This window comes from Aspergillus ibericus, assembly GCF_003184845.1.
Source record: "Aspergillus ibericus CBS 121593 unplaced genomic scaffold BO80scaffold_10, whole genome shotgun sequence".
NCBI classification, from domain to species: domain Eukaryota; kingdom Fungi; phylum Ascomycota; class Eurotiomycetes; order Eurotiales; family Aspergillaceae; genus Aspergillus; species Aspergillus ibericus.
The window spans coordinates 366220-387873 of record NW_020292108.1 but is presented as its reverse complement, the minus strand read 5'-3'; the positions used below and the strand labels follow the sequence as shown (position 1 = coordinate 387873).

The 21654-nt window shown below is 52.9% G+C and overlaps 8 protein-coding genes across 8 annotated transcripts; 4 read left to right on the top strand and 4 right to left on the bottom strand.

Annotated features, from left to right (window-relative positions):
• Nucleotides 1-218: 218 nt before the first annotated feature.
• BO80DRAFT_402163 (MFS transporter) lies at nucleotides 219-2013 on the bottom strand (the record flags this gene model as incomplete). Its single annotated transcript, XM_025717597.1, has 4 exons — nucleotides 219-456; nucleotides 501-632; nucleotides 677-1663; nucleotides 1709-2013. The coding sequence occupies 4 exons, from the start codon at nucleotides 2011-2013 to the stop codon at nucleotides 219-221; spliced, it is 1662 nt and encodes a 553-aa protein (XP_025577554.1).
• Nucleotides 2014-2386: 373 nt separating this feature from the next.
• On the bottom strand, nucleotides 2387-3840 carry BO80DRAFT_423174 (uncharacterized protein). Its single transcript, XM_025718984.1, has 2 exons — nucleotides 3481-3840; nucleotides 2387-3426 (listed from the first exon to the last, which is right to left on the bottom strand). Exons 1-2 carry the CDS (start codon nucleotides 3816-3818, stop codon nucleotides 2631-2633), a joined length of 1134 nt encoding a protein of 377 aa, XP_025577553.1. The 5' UTR covers nucleotides 3819-3840; the 3' UTR covers nucleotides 2387-2630.
• Nucleotides 3841-5222: 1382 nt separating this feature from the next.
• Nucleotides 5223-7342, top strand: BO80DRAFT_491969 (C-x8-C-x5-C-x3-H type zinc finger protein). Its single transcript, XM_025723735.1, has 5 exons — nucleotides 5223-5613; nucleotides 5663-5710; nucleotides 5760-6060; nucleotides 6107-6396; nucleotides 6449-7342. Exons 1-5 carry the CDS (start codon nucleotides 5416-5418, stop codon nucleotides 7097-7099), a joined length of 1488 nt encoding a protein of 495 aa, XP_025577552.1. The 5' UTR covers nucleotides 5223-5415; the 3' UTR covers nucleotides 7100-7342.
• Nucleotides 7343-8260: 918 nt separating this feature from the next.
• Nucleotides 8261-9550, top strand: BO80DRAFT_442905 (uncharacterized protein; the record flags this gene model as incomplete). Its single annotated transcript, XM_025721301.1, has 1 exon — nucleotides 8261-9550. The coding sequence occupies one exon, from the start codon at nucleotides 8261-8263 to the stop codon at nucleotides 9548-9550; it is 1290 nt and encodes a 429-aa protein (XP_025577551.1).
• A 900-nt stretch (nucleotides 9551-10450) lies between these two features.
• BO80DRAFT_15235 (putative aquaglyceroporin) lies at nucleotides 10451-12493 on the bottom strand. Its single transcript, XM_025713799.1, has 4 exons — nucleotides 12146-12493; nucleotides 11421-12097; nucleotides 10818-11359; nucleotides 10451-10770 (listed from the first exon to the last, which is right to left on the bottom strand). The coding sequence occupies exons 1-4, from the start codon at nucleotides 12183-12185 to the stop codon at nucleotides 10458-10460; spliced, it is 1572 nt and encodes a 523-aa protein (XP_025577550.1). The 5' UTR covers nucleotides 12186-12493; the 3' UTR covers nucleotides 10451-10457.
• A 709-nt stretch (nucleotides 12494-13202) lies between these two features.
• Nucleotides 13203-14844, bottom strand: BO80DRAFT_377127 (uncharacterized protein). Its single transcript, XM_025716684.1, has 2 exons — nucleotides 14058-14844; nucleotides 13203-14000 (listed from the first exon to the last, which is right to left on the bottom strand). The coding sequence occupies exons 1-2, from the start codon at nucleotides 14407-14409 to the stop codon at nucleotides 13345-13347; spliced, it is 1008 nt and encodes a 335-aa protein (XP_025577549.1). The 5' UTR covers nucleotides 14410-14844; the 3' UTR covers nucleotides 13203-13344.
• A 591-nt stretch (nucleotides 14845-15435) lies between these two features.
• BO80DRAFT_442902 (ABC transporter family protein) lies at nucleotides 15436-19974 on the top strand (the record flags this gene model as incomplete). The annotated part of the gene is made up of 1 exon (XM_025721300.1): nucleotides 15436-19974. One exon carries the CDS (start codon nucleotides 15436-15438, stop codon nucleotides 19972-19974), a length of 4539 nt encoding a protein of 1512 aa, XP_025577548.1.
• Nucleotides 19975-20694: 720 nt separating this feature from the next.
• BO80DRAFT_350263 (putative short-chain dehydrogenase/oxidoreductase) lies at nucleotides 20695-21581 on the top strand (the record flags this gene model as incomplete). The annotated part of the gene is made up of 2 exons (XM_025715535.1): nucleotides 20695-20892; nucleotides 20973-21581. The coding sequence occupies 2 exons, from the start codon at nucleotides 20695-20697 to the stop codon at nucleotides 21579-21581; spliced, it is 807 nt and encodes a 268-aa protein (XP_025577547.1).
• Nucleotides 21582-21654: the final 73 nt, after the last annotated feature.

Genomic DNA, 21654 nt, shown 5'->3' with positions numbered 1-21654 from the left:
CATGACAAAATCTAGTCCTTGTCAGAATCCTTATCGCGGTCACCTTGGCAGCTTGGCAAAGCCAGTGCCGAGGGTCATACCGTGGATGGTGCCCTTGGCAGAACACCACGAGGCAATTGCTTATCAGCGGGATTTGTTCGCTGCCTTGGCGGACTTGGCAGTCATCAAACGTCCATTCAGAGTGATACTACATTGCTCGCAGCACTACCTAATATTTACTAGGACGATTTCTCCTGGAACACAGCCGGCGACGGCGCAAACTTGCTCTTCCGTCGCAATGCAGGCCCAAAAATGATGAACCCTAGCGGAATCGGAATCATGATAGCCGCCAGACACCCCAGTAAGGTGCCTGCCCACTGTACCCCCAGATTGACAAACATCTGCTTCGCAAAGAGCGGGAAGCATGCTCCGACGGCGGACCGGAGAATCGTGTTGGCGGCAAAGACCGAGGCGGCGCTGACCGGTCAGATAAGTAGCTAGATAAGCCTTGGGATACTCACAATTGCAGATACGAATCAATGAGATAGTTGAAGCACTGCAGGAAGATGCAATAAATACCGAATCCTGTGAACACTCCAGATGCTGTCGGGGCCATCCAATGGATCGATTGTGTCCACCCGGTCCAGCCGTACCTAACTCGTCAGTCAAGTTTGTGTCCAGGGGAAAGGGATTGTACCAGAAGAGCCCAATAGTGAACGCGATGCCTCCCACGATGGCCGGGGGGAGCCGCCACTCGGGGATCGGAATATCATTATTGGCCTTCAACTTCTTGGTGTACGAGCCCTGGCTCGTCAGGACAAATACACCCCCAAGGAGCTCACCGATGATCAGTCCAATAAACGGTAGACTGCCCACCCCCAGGTTCATCCCATGAATTTCCTGGAATACAACTGGATATGCCGCTAGTAAGGCATACATGAGCCCATAGATGAACGACATATACAAAGTTACCAGGAACACGATTGGTTCGGTGAATAGCATGCGGAATGGCCGGCTGAAGTTGACTGTAATCAACTCACTGAAGTCGATCTCGACCTCCTCTTGCTTGGCATGGATTCCCCAGTTGCGCGTTTGCCGGCGCACAGTGGCTGCCTTGGAGACCAGCAACGCCGGGGCGTATGTCTCCTTATAGAAAAGTAGGAGCAGAACCGAACCGAAGAATCCCATGATGGCCACTATATACATGGTCCAGCGCCAGCCAAGGTAACTCATCACGATAAAGCCTCCCGTGAAGGGAGAGGCGAATGGTCCGACAAAGACGGCCATGGCGAACATGGCAATGGCTATGCCGCGCGTCCGGTTATTGAACATATCGGAAAACGCAGCCGGCACGATGGATAACGGGCAGGCAGCAAACAGCCCTGCAAAGAACCGCGTTAACATGATTGTCTGGACGTCTTTGGCCGTGGCCGTGGCGATTGTGAAGATACTGTAGCCAAAGACCCCTGCTGTGATCGGCCACCGTCGACCGGACAGCTCCGAGGCTGGTGCCCAGAACGTTGGGCCCGCCGCGAATCCTAGGACATATAATGTGACGCCTAAGGTTGCGACCTCGGTGCTGATCCCATAATTAAGACTGATGGCGCCGACAGTGGAGGAGAAGATTGCACTGGCAAACGAGGCAACAAAGGTTACATAAGCTAAAAGGCCCGACAGCAATATCCTACCTGGTCAGTTTGATACTGCGAGTCACCGGACTCTAACTTACTTGGTTCGAGTTGGCCAGTTATGTGGATGCATCGGATCATGCTCTTCGACGAACTCGACAACATAGCGATTTGGATCTGGCAACATTGGGGGAAACTCTTTTCCCCCACCCATTGGCAGCCATTCTTCCCGCGGAGTCTGGGGTGCTTTAGATCCGACGGTTGACTCGTGGGTCAGCCGCAGGGTCTCGATCCGGCAGATCTCAACGTTGGTCTGAGGCCGACTAAGGGTCGAGCTACGGATGGGCTCGAAGCTCCCCTGAGCGGTCGGAATGCTAGATAATGAGCTTTCTGAACTTGACGGCATTTTGACGGTGCCTTTATCATGTATCGTCCGGGTGGCCGGGTGAATTTATTGAGAGGTCCGGTCGGGAGAGTGATGCTGTCATTGGGGGTGCGATCCATGGTTACCTCGTCGGGTTCGGCGGACGGCGGAAGCTGAATGGATTGCTTATACGAACCCGGATAGAGCGGAGTAGGGCGAAAGCAGGAGACATCAAATGAGGTTATTCTCTACAATAAGCTCTTTTTTGGGTGGGGCTCGGTCTCGATGCCGAAGGTGCTTGCCGCTGGTCGGTTGATGGCATGAACTGGCGAGCCGTGCTTCCGCTTAGCCGTGGCATATCAAGATCATAGCGCACTTGAATTCGTTTTCCTGCTATGTAGGGGAATTGAAGGCTGCAACTGTTCCGTCCTAGGACTTCCCATGAAGGAAGCATGCTCCGCGGGCCTCTCCAGAGGTTGGGCCTACCCAAGAGGTCCCCTCAATTGTCTCGCAATGAGTGTCTGTTGACTCAATTCCTATGTCTCAGCTCGTCCAAGACCTCTGGGCCCTCATTCATGTTTATTGAGTTATGACTGGGGATAGGCATATTCGAAGTTTACTTCGACCCTCCGGCCACTCATACCTCAACCACCAAGAGTTTACCTCGCCTTTTCTGAAACCCTCTTCATGCCCGTCTCCACCAGCTCATCCCTCTCCCATACCAATCCCACCGCTGCACCCACCGGCCCAGCAACCAACGTCAACAAGACCACCTGCACAATCAACCGCCACCACCCGACTGTCCCATACACCACCCTCTGCGCTCCCGCATACAGTGCGCCCGCCCAAACCACCATCCCGACCGATCCAATCAGGTAGTCCCATCGCAGAAAAGCATGCACCCCCTCTGCGACACTCTGAACCTGCACTACGGGCGATGTCCACGGCGTCGGGATCCCGAACACAATGCTCGGGTGCAGCTCTCCTCGGAAGCGTTCATCAAGAATGGCTGGGGCCAAGACAGTAATCAGTGATATCGTCCAGGTGACGAGGTGCGTGATGGCTGTGTGCGCAAACGCAAATGCGTAGACGAAGCGAAGGGCGTGGTGGTCTTTCCGGCCGGTTTTATCCACGCTAATAAAGGGTGACAAAACGGCATTGATGACCGTCAAAAGGATCGAGATATAGGCCGGGAACGGTTGCCAGAGGGCTATGAAGATCTGTTTCAGATCGGTGGTGATGGTTTCAGAAATGGGGAGAATCATAAGCGTGCTGGGAAGCACGTAGGAGACTGCAAATACCCAGGGCAGCGCATAGAGGACGGAGCGGGGAATGTGGACATTCACTGCGGTAGGGGCATGGGATGTAATGGACGTAGAGAGCTGCAAGGCGCAGTAGAGCGGCGCTGCGAAGGCAAAGGTGAGAGTTTGAGCGGAGAGGCCAAAGATCAGGGGGCTGTAAATGTGTCAGCGGATGCTCGATAGACTGTAGTGACGAGAATCAGCTTACTAGGCAGCAAGTGTCCAGGCATTACCCCTCCTCCAGGATTCCAGAGTGATCAAAATCCAGGCGGACCCAAATGTTCCGGCAAAACCAAGAGTGTGGAGGGTCAGGGCGGGGTGACTTCCATCAGTGGTGGGCCAAAAAAAGGTAGTCAAAGTGGTAAGCAGGGAGTCTAACTGAGGAAGACCGGTGTAGGTAGTCCGAAGCGGTGCATCACTGCCAGGGAGGGTGTTGCGCGCGATGCTCTCCCTTGCAAGGGAGAGGAGGCCGTTCACTTCAGCATAGTACCAGATCGCATAGAGAGTAAAGAGGCTGAAGAGCGGGAGGATGAACTTAGCGGACATGGTGGTTGTCAGAGGATTGCTCTGATTTCGATGACCAGAGTCAGGTCAAGTAGTCTTTTAAGTATTCCCCGTGCTCTGGAATCAAGTGGGAGGGGATATTGCACGAAAAGGGCATCCCTTGCGAGCCGATCGCCGATCTGCACCTGCCGAGGCTTCCCCCGGGAGTCAAATCCGGGGAACCTTCACATGTTCTAGATCCAATGTTGGATCTGTTGGACTCCCACTTGTACAATGGGAGGCTCATGCTGTTCGTTTATATTGCCAAGGTGATTTGTATGCACATCCTGCCCTTCTACCCAGATATAGCCAGTCCTTCGAGTAAAGGAGATATTCCAACACATAAGCTTCGCCAATTCAACGTAGAAAGTTGGTAAGCATGGAGTACAGGCTTCCATTATTGTATTCAATCCTAGTACCAACTTGGGAGCAAACCGTCTCATATTATATCTCTCAATGTCCAGATGACAAAGTCACGATTCAATCCAACCTTTTTTCCTATTGTGGCTACTTGAAGACATATAATTGAACGTAGCAATTGTTTTAGGCACTGGTGCTTTATCTAAACAACTCACTTGAATCTTCTAAGTCTGAATCTGACTAAGTATCAATCTTATTACCATGAGTGGAGGGCCACCTGCCCAGATACCTAAGCGGGGATTGCATTGAAGGTTTTCTGCGTGACAACTGCACTATGATGCTTATTCACCCAGCGTTGGGGATTATTCCCTTGTCTTTCCTCATTCTCTCTTTAAGTGCTCTGCCGAAGACACAATTCTAACGTATAGAGTGAATAAGAAAGTTGAGTCACCATCCTAGTCAAGCCGTTACACAAAATCTATGGGTTCACCCTGCTGTAACTGTCATTTGTGAGAGGTTCCGAACAGCCGCTGATCACCTACGTGGTGGCTGCATGTTCAGCGATACATATGTAATGGCCAACTAGGATGTTGCCAGGGAATTCCGGATATATATAGAGCAGCAATCGGAGCAATGCGGCCAGAAGCTGGTGATACCCTAGGCTTTGATGCTACGCACAGGTTCCAATATAAGTGTTGATCACCCAGGGAGCACGCGTGCGCCTCGTTGGCAACAGTGCCGGGTGCAATGCGATTTGTCTCTGTAACTCATATAAGAGACCTGGTAGCATTCGGGCTGATCTGTCGGCCTCTGCAATACTGGGAGCAGCCTCACGTGCGCACTCCCCCAATCCACCAATCCTCTGCACCCTCCCGATCCGGTTAGCCCTGCCCCGCGCCAGGCTGCCAGCTCATTCACAGACCGCCTACCCATCTCGACCATCCGACTTATCGATAAGCCAATGAGCAGCAGTAAGCGACCGCCAGCACAACCAAAGCAAACTAGTTTCCAACTAGTCGGCCGTCTTCTTTCTTCTCCCGCATCTCTCCTCTTTTCATCAGTTGATTCTCTGCTTCCATCCACCCTCCCCCCTTGCCGTGCTTGAATGCCGGTGGCTTTTCCTATTCTTACCATCCGGGACACGCGGCCACCCACCCATGGTGGTCTTAGCAGATCCCTCCTCGCTATCCTTCCATACACACTATCCTTAGACTAACGGCACAGATACCAATCGACCAACATGTTAGGCGATGCCGAAATCCACGCCCTCGATGGCAATCTGGGCTTGATAATCCAACAGAACCAGCAGCACCATACCGATTTGCAGAACCTCCTAGACAAGTTCCGTCAGCTCCTAGACAGCTACAACAACCTCAAAAGTGACTATGAGGAGGAGAAGGAAGCGAGGGAAAAATACAAGCGGATGGCGAGGGGGCAGGTACGAGATATTGTCATCAGCGCCGTTGTCAGGTCTGATTGGTGCTTAGGAGCGTAATCCGTTTGTCTTAGTGTTGGTGGATGGGGATGGCTATCTGGTGGGTGGTTCTGGCCCTTGGATGAGATCATCGTTAACCCAGACATTAGTTCAAAGAACACCTCGTAAAAGCCGGAAGCGAGGGTGGCATTACAGCTGCTCGATTGCTCCACGATTCGATTCGAGAACTCATCCATGATCGTTTAGGCAGCCAGGCCGATCAATGCCGGATCATGGTCCGTATCTATGCCAACGTGCTGGGTCTTTCCAAATCGCTGGCGCGCTCGGGATTTGTGGGACATGAAGCCCGCTCTCTGGCGCCCTTTGCGGCCAGCTTTACTCGGGCTCAGGACCTATTTGACTTTGTGGACGCTGGCGATAAGAAAGAGGGCGCCGACTATAAAATTAGAGGTATGGTTAGCCGAGGTCTTCGAGAGCTGTCCGCTGATTCCAGTAGAAATGTTTCGCCTATTTGCCGATAATAACCAGTGCAAGCATATCTTCTTCGCTGGCTGCCATGACTCTGGCTATTCCAACCTCTTGACGCCTTATCGTGGCCGGACCGACCGTATTACCCTTTTAAAAGCCGCCGGTTTCCATAGCGAATATGAAAGACTGGACTTGCCGGTGCGGGAGCTCCCTTCGGTCTTCATGTCTACCCCCCTAGGCGCAAATGGGAGCATGGTGCCGAACCATACGCCTTCCGTGTCCAACGGATCCAGACAGATCTGCAAACACTTTCAAAAGGTATGTTGAAGGGTCCCTTGGGTCCTCTGCCTATGGCTAACTCGATTTGCAGGGCACTTGCCGGTACGGCAACGCTTGCATTAAGGTCCACATACCGCAAGGACAACAAATCTCTAAAGCGGACGATCATCCTCCGTCTCCACCCGGGAGAGAATCTCCCACTCCGACGAGGAACCAAGAATACTATGCCTCGAACCTTGTCCCCAATATTAATCCAGTATGGCACGACTGTATTCCCACTAACTCGGTCGGCGATCGCATTGACACATACTGCCCGATGCCATCGCACGACGCCTGGGATACGTATACCCGCCGGGCCAAGATCCATAAGCCCTGCAACAAGTACCATCTAGGGGGCGACTGCGGCAATGTGAGCTGTGAATATGACCACACCCGCCTCGACCCCAGCTCACTCGATGTGATGAAATACATTCTTCGACAACACCCGTGCCAGACGGGCCCGTCTTGCCGGTCTCTGAAGTGCTACCTGGGCCATCTCTGTCAGAAAGACGGATGCCGGGGCACAAAGCCGTGCAAGTTTAACCGCTATGCGCATACGCTTGACTTGCATATTGCAGGTTACATCCCACCTTTTGAAAGAAGGGACACCGGTCCGTCTCCGCCCAGCGAGAGCTCCGGGGAGGCGTACTCGGCCGATTCGAACGATGATGTCCCGACCCTGTTAAAAACCTATGAATTTTGAACAGCTATACGGTCCAGTAGGACTGTGCCCATGAGGACTGCACGTACTATTAACTGTCTTCTACCAGACAGACACGGTAGGTTCTATGGTCTAGATAGTGATAAGTGGATACTGGTGGGATAGTGAAATGGACGAAGGAACCAGCTTGTTGGGATTTCGGATATTGCATAGGGTTAAGGCTACTTAACCTACTCTCGAGGTATTGACGAGAATGAAAATTGGCATTTTGTATAAGAACCTGGCATACGCAGCCATCGATACCATCCTTAATTGTTAACGAGCTACCGCGTACACGGATGCTTTTGTAAACATACCCCTTCTACTTCTACAGTGACCACTACGTTTCGTGTGTGTATCGGTATCACAGATTTGATCAACGCTGTCGGGCGTCCTCATTCCTGATGATCAGTCATCTGATACTGGTCCCTCTCCGGTGTCGTGTCTGGTATTGTTAGAGACATACTGTGGTGTATCACTGCGTAATCTAGGGTGGCAATAGGTGACCAGTTGCTCGATGTACATGCAATCTGTAGAGCGCGCAGAACTCGTACAATAGATATTTATCCATTCTACAATTAGCTCATATATCAAGATCGCGTAACTGTTGCAGTTCTCAGCCATTCATATTGGTCACGACTAATATAGGCTTAGACATCAGTAGCTAGTACTATGCCATAACTTGATCCTATACTAGCAGTTCGTATATCCGAAGCTATTACCAAGCTCACCACCACACACCCAAGATCCCTTTACGCTGAATACAGCAGACCCGTTTTCTCAAATCCCCCTAGACTCTAATGCCCTCAGCTCAAACGACCAGCACAGATATTCTCAGCTCTCCTTTGAAACCTATCCTAGGATTCTCATGAACATGCAGCACCTGAGCATCCCAGCCCTAAGAGAGACCAGCCGGTCGAATCATTCTTGCCATTCTTCACAGGGTCGAGCAGTCGCTTGACTGGCTGTACCCAGACTCCTGCGCGATGCCTTCCTTCCTTGGAAGGCAAAGGACCGACTCAGTCATAGGCAGGATTGCTGTGACGATGGTATAAAGATCTCGAGGCCTCCTTCCCAATTGCTTCGTATCATAGCCAACAAGGGTTTCCACCGCAAGCTTTAGAATAGATCAAGTAACTTGTCTCGAATCATTAAACGGACATCATGTTCGCCAACCGACCGCTCTGCAGTGTCTGTGAGTCGCGTCATGAAGAAGTGGACGACGTTGGCTTCAGTAACCACATGGACAAAGTGCATTTGCCACACAGTATCAGGATCGTGAGGGAGCGTCTCCCTAACGGGCTGGCCTCCGTGCAACTCCTTTTGTCCAACAACCATTCCATCTTGAGGGTAATCCGATCCCAAAACCTCGCCCTCCTGGAAAGGATTCTCCAGCAGGGCGGCGACCCCGACGAGATGTTGCCATTCCCCTGGAACATTCTGAGCGCCTCCATCAACGACGCCTGTTGGGCTGTCGTCCGTTTCCTCCTCCAGGACAACAACCTGGATCGCTTAAACATGGGCAAATGCCTCCGACAATTAACCTTCATGGAAGTCCACCCCATGTTCCTCGCTACTCGAACCAGGGGGCTCGAACTCTTCAAGCGGCTCTACGAACTCAACGACTGGTGCATCCCTGCTGAAGTGCTCAACTATATCCTCGCGGCCTACGACATCCACTACATCGAACAGATCCTCACCCTCACCCCGATCCCCAACCTTCTCATATCCGCCCCGCGCAGCAACATCACCCCCCTCCACAGCATCCTCATGAACCCGGACCGCATCGTCTTCGACCGCTTCTTCCAGCTTTTCCTCGACCAATGCGAAGCCCTCCCCCCAACCATCGCCCACCGCCTCCCCTACTGGCTCACCATCGAAGCCAAAATCCCCGCCCGCCCCCCTAACCTCACCCCCTTCACCACCGCCATCATCTACCAAAACCCCATCGCCGCCCGCCGTCTCGCCGATCTCATGGGCCCCGCCGGCATCGCCCGCCCCAACGACCCAGGCTACACCCCCCTCTACCTCGCCGCCCGCTACATCAACATCGAATGCTTCAAGATCATCACCGGCGATGAACCCCGCACCATCCCCCACACCCAAGTCACCTCCAGCGCCGGCCACGTCCGCGCCACCCAGTTCCCCAACGTCCCGGACACCGGTCCCGCATCCATCGATTACATCACACCACTCGGGGGCACAATACTACATGCTCTCGTGCGCGGCGCCCTCGAGATGCAGCATTTCGGCAAGATTCCGAAGTTCGCCAATGATCTGTGTCGCATGGCGAGCTTTTTGGCCCAGAGTGGCGCGGATCCGCACTGTCCGCATCCGTTTACGCATCTGTCACCCTTGGTCGAGGCGTCGAATCTGGGGTTTGCGGATTTGGCGAGGGCGATGGATGGCGAGTGGAAGGAGGAGGAGGAGGCTGAGTCAGAGTATCTGGATTAGTGAGAAGTATGGGGGTTCTTTGTGTTTCAATAGAGTAGACTCGCATGGGTGAGATGGATGCGAAGGATGAATTGGGATTTGCTTGTCTGTCATGAACCGCAGGAAGCAGAAATAGAAATACTTCCTTTACTACAAAAGCTAACTCATACGTTCATTGATAATGAGATTGATGATGTAAACATCTTGCTTGGAATATCGGTAGTAACTGTAGTATCATACTGATGTAGCGTACCCCTCCCGTGTCTTAGTTATGATCTACCTACCCCTTGAGCCGACACGTTACGACGAACAACTAGACCAAACCTCCCCAATTGAGTGTACCCGGATTTTAAGAAATAGAATATCCACGTTGAGAGAAAGCCCTAAGAGATATCATATAACATCCTCATTGTATATATCTGCTTAGATATATAGAGGTCTTTCTGGGATGGGATGGTACTATCCAACCGTGATTAGTCTAGATGAGGATTGGTTCTGGGAGGGGTGGAGGTGGACTGGGATTGCGTGGGGTAGATGATTCTTGAGGGTTTGTGATCGGGGTGTCAATGTTATTACATGTGTGAAGGTTGCGTGGGGGCTGAATACAGGAGTGGATTCGTTGGGAAAGGCGGGATATGAACTTGGGTCAACAAAACTGGGTTCAACTGGTGGTCACATCGGAAAATGTAGGAGGTATGATACTATGTTGCGAGACTTCGAGTATGGGAGGTTTTAGAAATCGGGAGGCAGGGAGGGATAAGGGTAAGGTGCCGAGTAAAGAACCAATTATATAGTCATACTTTATGATCTTTCGTTTTTGTCGGAGTTCATGCATCTATCTATGTCTATATAATCCGATAATTGATGCCTGCGCTGAGATGCTTTCTGACTCCTTCCCTATTGATACCGATTAACCCGAGGAAATGTATCAATCCTGATTCTCCTCCACGGCGCGTTCGAGATCCCCGATCTTCCGACGCCCCAGGCGCAGCTTACTGCGGAGGTTCTTCTCTTTGATCAACAGTGCGCGCTTGCGGCGACGGGGCGGGTAGTTGATGGGACTTTCGCCCCCGGTGAATACCACCAGATCGTACATGAATGCACCGAATAATCCGCCGAAGATATCGGCTACCCACGGCCCCCAGATCCACCAGGCATGGTATTCGGTGAATAAGTGACCGCCCCAGCCGGCCATTACGGCGACGAGGCGAGGGCCGAAGTCGCGGGGTCCGTTGAAGGCTCTATGTTTGGTTAGTTGTGAATACTGGGGGGAGGATGAGAGACGTACCCTCCGGTGTTGTAGCCGAGTGCGAGAATCAGAACGGTGATGAGGATTCCGATGATGAAGGCCTGCATGCCTGCTCCGGGTGGCGCGTTGGAATCATCGCCCAGTGCCATGATGGCCCCCACCAGGATTGCGGTGCCGAGGAACTCGTTGAAGAAGGCCGTGGCGGGGCTGACGAATTGTTTCGGAAGAGTGAGCATCGCTTGACTAGCTGTAGTCTGGCTCTGTGGCACCTTGGTCTCGGCTGCTAGATTCATAATAGCGTCATGGTAAATGGCGTAGGCGAATCCACCCGCTGTAATGGCGCCGATGATCTGGGCGATGATGTAGATCACACACTTGCGGGCGGGAAATCCTCGCCAAAGAGACATGGGAATGGTAATAGCGGGATTGAGATGGCCACCAGAGATTCCACCAACGATATAGATACCGATCATGAAACTGAACCCCCAACAGGCGCTCATGGACACGAACGAACCAGCCTGCTCTTGAGATGTGTAGGTGGCCAACCCGCCGCACAGACCGAGAGTGATGGCAATGGTTGTCTGTGGGTAATTGATGTCAGTGAGCCATTCTAGTACCATAGAAATTTATGCAGGTACTCACCCCTAACCACTCACCCAATGGCTCCTTGAGATGCCAACGGATCTTGGACCAGGTGTTGAAAAAGGCTGCCTCATTGGGGGGTACCTCATTTTGGGGCATGTCAGTAGGTGGTTCATCCGCCGCAGGAGGTGGTCGTTCTCGTTCCTCTTCTCGCTCCTCTTCCTGCCCCTCTTGCCATCCCTCCTCTCGTCCCTCTCGTCCCTCTCGTCCTTCTTCTCGCTCTTCCTTTCTATCCTCCGGCAAGGCTCCATAGCGCATACCATCGCGAACCACATGGGGAAGTGGTTGTGCCAAACTCCATACCGGCCTGTCCCCTTGGATCCCATATTGAGGGTTCAAGGACTCATAGTCAGGGTGCATATAGGCACCCCGTTGAGCGAGTGGGGCATGATATGCATTGCGCCCGGCCACGGAGAACTGGGCTTGAGTGTCGTAACTCAAGTTTCGGTCAATGTCTGGGGGTTGACTGCGACGGCTCCGATTCTGGGATGGTGCGGTGCCCTGAGTACCGTGGCTTTTATTTCGCGAGAAGTTAGTGCGCTGAGTGCCATAGCTTTTGTGTCGAGATGTGCCCCGCCTGGAATTTTTTTCGTCGAACTCATCATCGGGTTCCGGGTGGGAAGGTGCTCCCTCCGTTGTGTCGGACGAGCGGTAGCCTCTCGACTCGGTATCCACTTCTATATTGTGATTAGCAGCAGACATTTCGTCCGGCTGCGTGCACTTACGATCAAGCTCGTTGTTGAGAGACCTGATTGGGTGCACCATGGCAGAATGATTGGCGCGTTAGAGATCGACCGAGATCAAGGAGACTGCGACGAAGATGGAGATGGAGATGAAGATGAAGATGCTCTGCTGCAAGACTGGTGCGTCTGCGTGCGTGGGGGTGTGTTGGATAAGCCGGTGTTATATAGTTGGTCAAGATTGCGTCACAGATGGATATCGGGAAACGACCCGCTGCAACCATTGGCGGCTTCACTTCCAAACCATCGGGCACGCCACACTGCGTTCTCGGCCACTGTCCGTCTTGTTGATAACAACAGCATCATGCCAGGGCCAGTTTTGCTTGCTGAGGCATCCTATCTGGTGTCATTCCTGCTAATGGCACACAACAGTCAGATCTGAGGCCATGATGGAAGGAGCTCGTCATTGGTCGAGCCAGTGGGAAACGGGATGTTTGCCAGCCAGTCAAAGAACTACTAGGTCATGGCCGAGCTGCACAGTAAGTGCTAAGCGGTAGCTGCTCTGGTAGGGTTGGTGGAAACGTACCCGTTCCTTGCACCGGTGAGATATCCGCCCGGTGACCGATGGCAACTTTGATCGGCGGCTTTGGATCCACCCGTGACAAGCTGGGTAGCATGGACAGTGATCGACTCTTACCCTGATGAGCGAGGTCGAGACCAACCTTGGCTCTCGAAGCTTTTCAGCCTGTCGTCGCACTATGGACGCCAAGGCTTCAAATCGAGCCTTGATCTCGGACCTCTGGCTGCAGACGTCATCGCGCGCACTGGTGGTGTCGGTGGCATTCTCCAATCCCAGAGTGACCGAGCGAGAGGTAACTCAGCTGGAGTAACGCTCGTCCCTGGTCGGAATCGACGTAAGCATCGATCGGATTAAGGTTGTTGACGGCTCCGTCCATTCGACCGCAGAGATCGCGTCGCGGGAACCCCCAATTGGGAAGGCCGCGTGAATGACGTCATTACATGGTGCTTCCGGATTGGGACGCTGCTGCACGTGATCGCCGATTTCGATAGAGTCACTTCAGAGTATTCGACTGCTATTTTGCTACAGTCCTCTGACTTGTCACCACTGATCCGACAACCATTTCCCTCACACAATCAGATAACTTACTCGCGGGATCGCAGACTCCACCTACTCACCCACACAGCCAGTTCCAGTGGATCCGAGCGGGCTGCGATAAGGCTTGTTACTGCGAAACCACCCCCGTGATCCGTTTGAACTGACTCTCAGTATACCTCCAGACGATCTCCCTGACACCCTTCTCTCGCAATAAATCCAGAATCTCTATCACATTGTCTGCACTCTCTCCGTCCCACTTCACCGAATATACCCCACTTCCCGCCTTCCCATCAACTCCCCGTGCAACCGAGACCCCCTCCGGCATTGGCACTCCGTCGTCGCCCTGTCGAGCCGGGTACTTTGCACTCGTGGTGAGAAATAGGTGCCTGTCTCCGCTCTCCGTGAGCGGGACGCAGACCCAGCGATGAAAAAGCAGCAGAACGAGCCATACAATCCACATTCGGATATTATCTGCCTCTCGCATCAACCCAGTCTTGACAGGCCCAGGATGCCCATTGATAAAGGAGACGGCTGGCACCTGCTTGGCCAGAGTCTCAAGTGTCAGTGTGGTCATTGAAGTGATGTGTCCGCGGAAGAATGCCGCGGGTGCCATCCGGCCTTCAAAATCGGCCGTGTCGATAGGGCCTTCAGATCCGCCTGCCCCAACGCTGATAACCCGCCGAAGCCCGGTAGCATGTTGGAGTAAGGGGAGAAGGTTTAGGATAAACCTGATGCGGGAATAATATAATAAGGAGGTTATCTTGCGAAGACCTTCACTTGTTTCTGCAGATGACTTAGCCCTCTCCCCCACTGCTAATATATTTACCTGGCGCCACTTACCCTGGTGTATAGCTGAAATTCCGGGCGAAAGAAACAAAAGATTGACGGAGCTTTCTTTGCTCTTGATCTCGTGGCAGACATCGTCAACACGGTTGAGCAAGCTTATATCTGCTGCGATGAAGATATACTCTCCATCTGGGTTCAAGGCCCTGCATTCGGCGGCGATGCGCTGGCCCGCGTCCTGACTGCGACCCACGAAGTAGACGCGGGGACGCTTGGTATGCTTGGCGAATTGCTTCAAAGTAGCCTCACCGATTCCATTGGTCGCTCCGACAAAAAGAGCTACGATGCCCTCTGGCAGCGACGTAGCGATTTGGGTGTTGGAGGATTGAACTTTGGCTAGGACCACCATCTTGCGGGATGGTAAGGTGGGTCACCGGGCAATCGGGACAGTGAAGTCTGGGTGGGACTGAGTGGGCATTTCGTATAGATCTATATAAGCGTATATATCATTGAACCGATTGATAATGCTGCCAAAGACATCTATATTTTAGTAAGCACGGTCTTGACCCCATTGGTAATCGAGGCGGGCTGCTTATGCAATAGACTCTCGGGTTCTTCCGTATCCGACACGGATCATCCTTGCCAGGATTCGGCGGTAGCAGTCGACCCAAGATCCATGAAGATGTCCTTTCCGTTCGGCACCGATATATACCGTGCTTATCAGCCCTGACAGAAGGAGATGGTGGCTTAGTCTGGCATTGCATCACGGATGCGCCATTCTGCTTGCCTGTTACAGTACCGAAGGCCGATGCTCGGTTTCTCGGGCGTAGCCACGTGGTGGTCGGGCCCCTTCAGGCTTTTGCTCCGACCAGAAGGGCACCAGTGACCCGGCTCAGTGACAGCGTATGGTGTACATCATGCTATTTAGAAAGGGTTGGAATGCAGTCTGTTGATGTGAAGTCACGTGGATCTCGCCGGTTTTGCCAGGTTTGCATGCCTGGAGCCGTCGCCTCTGGATTTCTGGAGGGTGGCCGTCGTCATCAGATTCCTCACCACCACAGCAATCCTCGCCAGTGCAACCACCGCTACAGAACTAGATGCAGCACTAGTCCAGCCCTAGTCCAATATCGTGGGAATCGCAAAGTCCCTCCAAATCAGATATCCTCGTCTACCAACCATGTGCACAGTCGGGGGCCGGAGTGGGGGCGATGGCGCCGAGGGGTACGTCAGCCGGGCAGAGAATCCAACCCGACCTCCGACTCCAGATCCACTCCAGCGCCTGCGCCGACTCGACGACGAGTCCGCTATCCTATATTAATCCTGCAGCCTACCAACATCGCATGAAAGACGCTTTGGCGTCTTATCTTGGCTCTTTCAACAATGCTCGTGCGGGACACTGCTACCGAGTTGTTCTCGGTAGTCTCTCAACAGGAAGATGTCTTCCCAGACGACAATCGAGGGGCTCACCATTACATCCACCGTTATTGAATTCGGTCTGATCGCTCTGATTGGGGGAAAGGCTTCCGTCGCCATCGCGAATCGATTACGATATCGACAATTGACCCTCGGTACAACAAGACCAGCGGATCGGTATGAAGATCGGGATGGAATCGCCACGGAACAATCGATCAAGGCTTTTTCCGACAAGCCATCCCGCATCGCACTTGCAATCGGCATCGTCTTCGGAGTTTGGCTGTCTCTATCCGAAGTCGTCGTACTCGCCATTGTCTCTTCTTCGACCAACGGTTCTTCACGATGGATGCGACTGGGGGCCTGGGGGATGCTTGCTGCTAGCACGTTCGAGTTATGGATGGAACAGAAATGCGCGCGTCGGTTCAAATACGGTCTACAAACAAGCATAGGCTGCCTTGCTATGATGTTCATCCTAGCCGCCGACCAGTATGAATGTTACAAGGCCTTGGAATTCTCTTTCCTGCCGTGGTTCTTTCTGCTTGGTCAGTCATGTGCTGCCCTGGGTGCATGCATGGCCGGAATTTCGCTGCCTCGTCGACCGGATGTATTTCACAATGGTACAGTGGTGGATCGAAGAGCATCGACATCACTGTTGAACCAACTGTTCTTTGGCTGGGTCGGCGAGTTGCTCTCTGCAGGCCAGAAATATGAGCTCGAAATCTGTCATCTGCCCGAGCTGGAACATAGCAGTCGCTCACCTCATCTGTTCTCCGCGTTAAGTCAGGCACGCATGGCTTCCTCGACCCCGAGCCTCTGGAAGGCTCTTGTTCGCAGCCACCGGAAAACCTTGCTTATTCAACTCATTCTGACGATGCTAAACGCCTCCATGTCATTTGTGCCCCAATTCTGTGTCCTGGCAATCCTGAAGCGTCTCGAAAACGACCCGAGTGACCCAGGGCTATGGCTCTTTGTTCCCGCACTCGGCGCCTCGACCATGGTCTCGGCTCTTCTGGAGAATTGGAACCTTTACCTCTCCTCTAATCTGATTGCAGTCAGGCTGCAGGAACAGCTATCTGCTGCCATCTATGACAAGGCGTTACGGTGTCGTGCGGTGGACAATGCCGAAAGTGATTCTTTTAGCGCCAACGGTGGATCCAGCCCATCTAGTCAGAGTACCATGAATCTGGTGGCGGTGGATGCAAAGAAGGTGGCAGACTTTTCGGCAGTTGGATTTCATCTTTATGAGGCACCACTGAAACTTTGCATTGCAGCGATTGCGATAGGCCAGTTACTCGGACCTCAATCCCTTTTGGTTGGAGGTTTGGTGCTTTTTCTTGTCTCAGCTGGAAACGTATACTCAGTGAAAATGTTTGCGACAGAGCAAAAGGGTCTACTGAGATCTCGTGACAGCAAAATGGCCATCATCAACGAGCTTTTGCAAGGCATTCGCCAGGTCAAACTTTCCGCCCTGGAGCAGAAATGGGAGGGGCGTATTAACGACTCGCGGGGGACGGAGCTGCGAAAACAGTGGCAGGTATACAAATGGGAACTTCTCATGTTTGTCGCATATAATATCACCCCGGTCGTGGTGTCAGCCGCTTGCCTAGGAACGTATGCGCTCCTACATGAGGACATGCCAGCGTCCCTCGTTTTCACCTCAGTTTCCATGCTTGGTGCACTCGAAACACCCCTTGCCATCCTTCCACAGATTCTCTTAAACGCAACGGGGGCGCAGATCAGCCTGCGGCGGATCGAGCGCTTCCTTCACTCCCCGGAGAAGGACGTTCATGTTTCACCCGCAGACGGTGTTGTCCTCGAGCAGGCGACCATTTCCTGGAATGGGACTCGGTTTGCCAAATGCTTTACGTTAAAAGACCTTACTCTTACTTTCCCGCCCGACGCCTTGAGCATCATCACCGGCCCCTCGGGCTCTGGCAAGAGTCTCGTCCTCGCTAGCATTCTTGGGGAATGTGACTTTATCCAGGGTTGCGTACGACGTTGTCCGACTGGAATTGCCTATGTTGCTCAGGAGCCATGTTTGAAAGACGGCACTATCAGGGAGAATATACTCTACGGTCTTTCCTTTGAGCCGGAGCGGTACCGGCGTGTTATTTTTGCCTGTGCCTTGGACAGTGATATTGAAGGCCTGGTGTCGAAAGACGAAACGCAAATGGACATTCAAGGGACCAACTTTAGTGGTGGTCAGAAATGGCGAATCTCACTGGCGCGGGCACTTTATTCGAGTGCAGAGATCATCGTTTTGGATGATATATTCAGTTCTATTGATACTCAGACGGCGCAGCACCTATACCAGTATGCGCTGACAGGGAGCCTTGTCAAGGGGCGAACTCGGATACTGGCAACCTATCATCTCGAATTATGCTTACCAAGAGCTGAATATGTAGTCGCTCTGGACGCTGGCGGTCTGCGTTATGCTGGACCTAGAAAGAATCTCCGGGAGATGGGGATATTCAAGGATATGCCTCATGCTGCAGCAGGACTGGAGAAGGTTCCATTACACATGAGGAAAGGCTCGTTAGTCTCTAGCATCCATGCATCGGAGAACTGGATTGGAACGCTTCTACCTAGTGAGCAGGAGCAGTTAGAAGATGCAGCTGGGCAAGCTGGCTTGCTCGAGGATCTCACTGCACGAAACCGGAAATGGCGAAACCGGCAGCGGATATTCCGCTTGACCGACGCTCAATATCGCTGCCTTTTTCTTGTATTCCTTCACCTGAGCTATAGCGGGCTCGCAGTTGGTCGAGGTTTGTGGATGATGGTCTGGAGTAGTAGCAGGAACGATAGCGGATATTCCGAAGCAGTGGACACCTCAGGGGCTGTTCAGTCTACTGGAGGGAATGTCACATTGTTCTTGCTCATCTACCTGCTGTTGTCGAGCAGTTCGTGTATCGTCGCAGTCACCAGGAGCTTCATGGCCGTTCGTATAACCCTCGAAATGTCGCGGAAACTCTTCGAGAAGTTCCTTTCGTCGATATTACACGCTCCCCTCCAGTGGCTGGACAAGCTGCCAGCAGGGAATGTCCTCAATAACTTCTCCGCTGACTTCAGTCTTATCGACTCGCGGCTTGGGTACGACCTCAACTATGCACTTGGTGTTGTAGTTGACCTCCTTGCCATTGTTTTGGCGGCATCATTAGTGAATGCTTGGTTAAACCTTCTCTCTGCTTGCTCGCTCCTACTCGCCTTCTACTACGGTAGAATGTTCATCAGGAAGATCCGTGCCATCAAGGAACTTGAGAGCACCATGCGGGGTCCCGTACTTCACCATTTGTGCGCTACGATGGATGGCATCATGACGGTGCGCGCTTACGGACAAGAAGAAACATACCGGGAGGAAATGTACGGCAAAATTGACCGTCATTGCCGTGCCTCCTGGAGCCTTTGGCTTCTCACGCGCTGGATTGGCGTCCGTGCAAGTACCATTGGGGCCATGTTTACCACGGCGGGTTCTCTACTCATTCTGTCCTCTAGCAGCGTCACTGCCTCGACAGCCGGGTTTGCCATCACCTTTATCATGCGATATAGTGGAGTCATGTCGCACGTTATCAGACAGTACGCAAACCTCGAAATATCTCTCAACAGCGTTGAGCGCGTATCATGGTCTCTCGACGTCCCGGAGGAAAAGTACGACTCGGGTGATCCGACTCCGGAGTCCTGGCCTACAGAGGGTCAGTTGGACGTGTCCGACTTGGTTGTCTGCTATTCGCCTGATTCGCCACCTGTCCTCTCGAACCTGTCATTCTCAGTTCCACCAAACACCAGAGTCGGAGTTGTCGGCCGTACAGGCGCGGGAAAGTCGTCACTAGCAATGGCCCTTTTCCGTTTCCTGGAAGCCCAACAGGGGAGCATCCACGTCGCCGGGGTGGACATCTCAACAGTCCCGCTTCATCAGCTGCGAACCCGCCTCGCAATTGTTCCACAAGATCCGATATTGTTCTCAGGGACAGTGCGATCCAATCTGGACCCGTTCGACGAGCACTCAGACCAGGAACTCCTCGCAGCACTGAAACGGGTACATTGGGCCGTACCCGACATCGAAGAACGCGCCGATGATAATCGTCCCGGCTCTCCCTTGATCAACTTAGACGATAATGACCGCGACACGAACAATGCACTCGACGCTCTTGAACTGGAATACCAGCATCCACCAAGTATCCTCAACGCCGAGGTCACAGAACGGGGCTCCAATTTCTCACAAGGTCAGAGACAGTGTCTCTGCCTCGCGCGCGCCATCTTGCGACGGCCCAAAATCCTGGTTCTGGATGAGGCCACCTCGGCCATCGACAAGTCGACGGACGCAGTAATTCAAAAGTCCATCCGCGCTGAATTCGGCCGCAACCGCTCTTCTCTGCTAGTCATCGCCCATCGGATCAGCACCATCATCGACTTCGACCGCGTCCTCGTGCTTGACGCAGGCCGCATGGTCGAGTACGGGACGCCATCCGAGCTAGCGTCTAACCGAAACGGGATATTCCGCGGCTTGATCGAGAGCAGCGTGGAGAGAGACGAACTGTTGCAGACCATCAAAGCCGTCTCATAAGAACAACCGCGCCTTACATAGCCCGTCCCGCCTGTTCTCAGGGGCTCGAACTCTCCCCACATTTCGGAATTTCTTCCATCTCAACAAAGCATCCCAAGCCGACCCCGACCCGTACTCCGAAGGAGACCCATCATGACGCCATACTAATCGGAGATATTTACGAATATCGGGCCTATATTGCGACCCCGAGCCGAACCCGGGCATACGATGCATATCACCGAGTACAGTCGGAATTCCCCCTTACTCCAATGACGACAGATCGCATTTCATTCCACCGAGAAATTACACTATTGTCACACCCTGTCCCCTTCTGGAGAGAATCCACCAATTCGAGCGCCTCCATTACTGCGAGTCGCACCCCAGCGATGATTAAGCGGAACCCTTCTCCCCATCCGGCCTAGTCTCCGCGAGAATGTCACGCCAAAAGTGGGACCGCATCAGGCTTAGTCTCCGCTGCCGGGGGTTTACCGAATGATCGGACTTCAATCTCGCCGCTGCCTTGCTGTGTTCTGGTCTCCCTTTCGCTTAGAGGCTAGAGGTAGATGAGTCCTACTTAAGGAGTCGGTAGCGCCAGCGCGAAGTCCCTGCGGATTTTGTTGGATCTTTACTCGCTTCATTTAATCAGCAAATACACTCCTTCCCTTGAAATTTGTACCATATCATTCACATATAACGCCAGCGATAATACACATACATATCCGATCAGATAATAAACCCAACATGTTATTTCCCTACAAGAAAGTCCTCATTATCGGCGCCACCTCCGGCATTGGCAAAGCGCTTGCGACCAGAATCGCCGAGAACGGTACTCAGCTCGTGATTGCCGGCAGGCGAAAGGAGAACCTGGATGAGTTCGTGGAGCAGTATGGAAGCGAGAAGGTCGATTCACGAGTCTTTGATGTGATGCAGTTGGACCAGGTTCGTCCTTTTCCCCCGTTTCTCTCCCTTTTATACCGGTGTAGAAGACATGGAATTAACGATGTTGGAAATGCGTGCAGATTCCCCGCTTTGCCTCTGACGTGACGACCGCCCACCCCGACCTCGACTGCATCTTCATCAACTCCGGCATTCAGCGCCCCTTTGACTTCTCGAAACCTGAATCCGTTGATCTGGATATCTTTGACCAGGAACTCATTACAAACTACACCGCCGCCGTCCGCATAACCCACGCTTTTCTCCCACATCTCCAGAGCAAGTCGACGCAGACCGCGCTCGCATACACAACATCCCAGATGGCACTTGTCCCCATGATGCGTTGTCCCAATTACGGCGCCTCGAAGGCCGCACTGCACCATTTTATTCTCTCTCTGCGGACGCAGGTCGCCGATGGGCCGGGGAATGTGAAGGTGTTGGAGATTTATCCCCCCGCGGTGCAGACGGAGCTGCATGATGCGAAGCATCAGCCGGATTTGAAGGATGGGCATTTGATCGGGATGCCGTTGGGAGAGTTTGTGGATGAGGTGTGGGGGAGATTGAAGGGTGGGGAGGTGCAGATTGCTGTTGGGTCGGCGGCGGAGCTTTATCAGGCATTTGAGATCAAGAGGCAGGAGTTGTATAAGGATATGACGGAGATGTTGGCGGGGGTGTTGAAGATGTTTTTGCGGTGAGGAGATGAGATGAGGGAATGTGGGAAGGCCGAGTGCTAGAGCCTGTGAGTTAGCAATGAACTGGAATGAATTA

Bases quoted from the DNA above. Each gene is read 5' to 3' on its own strand.
- BO80DRAFT_491969 (XM_025723735.1), top strand. From the start codon at position 5,416: ATGTTAGGCGATGCCGAAATCCACGCCCTCGATGGCAATCTGGGCTTG. The intron at 6,061-6,106 runs GTATGGTTAGCC...TGATTCCAGTAG, and splicing joins CGCCGACTATAAAATTAGAG to AAATGTTTCGCCTATTTGCC. The intron at 6,397-6,448 runs GTATGTTGAAGG...CTCGATTTGCAG, and splicing joins TCTGCAAACACTTTCAAAAG to GGCACTTGCCGGTACGGCAA.
- BO80DRAFT_15235 (XM_025713799.1), bottom strand. From the start codon at position 12,185: ATGGTGCACCCAATCAGGTCTCTCAACAACGAGCTTGATC. The intron at 12,098-12,145 runs GTAAGTGCACGC...ATCACAATATAG, and splicing joins TCTCAACAACGAGCTTGATC to AAGTGGATACCGAGTCGAGA. The intron at 11,360-11,420 runs GTGAGTACCTGC...AATTACCCACAG, and splicing joins CATTGGGTGAGTGGTTAGGG to ACAACCATTGCCATCACTCT.
- BO80DRAFT_423174 (XM_025718984.1), bottom strand. From the start codon at position 3,818: ATGTCCGCTAAGTTCATCCTCCCGCTCTTCAGCCTCTTTACTCTCTAT. The intron at 3,427-3,480 runs GTAAGCTGATTC...ACACATTTACAG, and splicing joins GCCTGGACACTTGCTGCCTA to CCCCCTGATCTTTGGCCTCT.
- BO80DRAFT_377127 (XM_025716684.1), bottom strand. From the start codon at position 14,409: ATGGTGGTCCTAGCCAAAGTTCAATCCTCCAACACCCAAATCGCTACG. The intron at 14,001-14,057 runs GTAAGTGGCGCC...AGTCATCTGCAG, and splicing joins AATTTCAGCTATACACCAGG to AAACAAGTGAAGGTCTTCGC.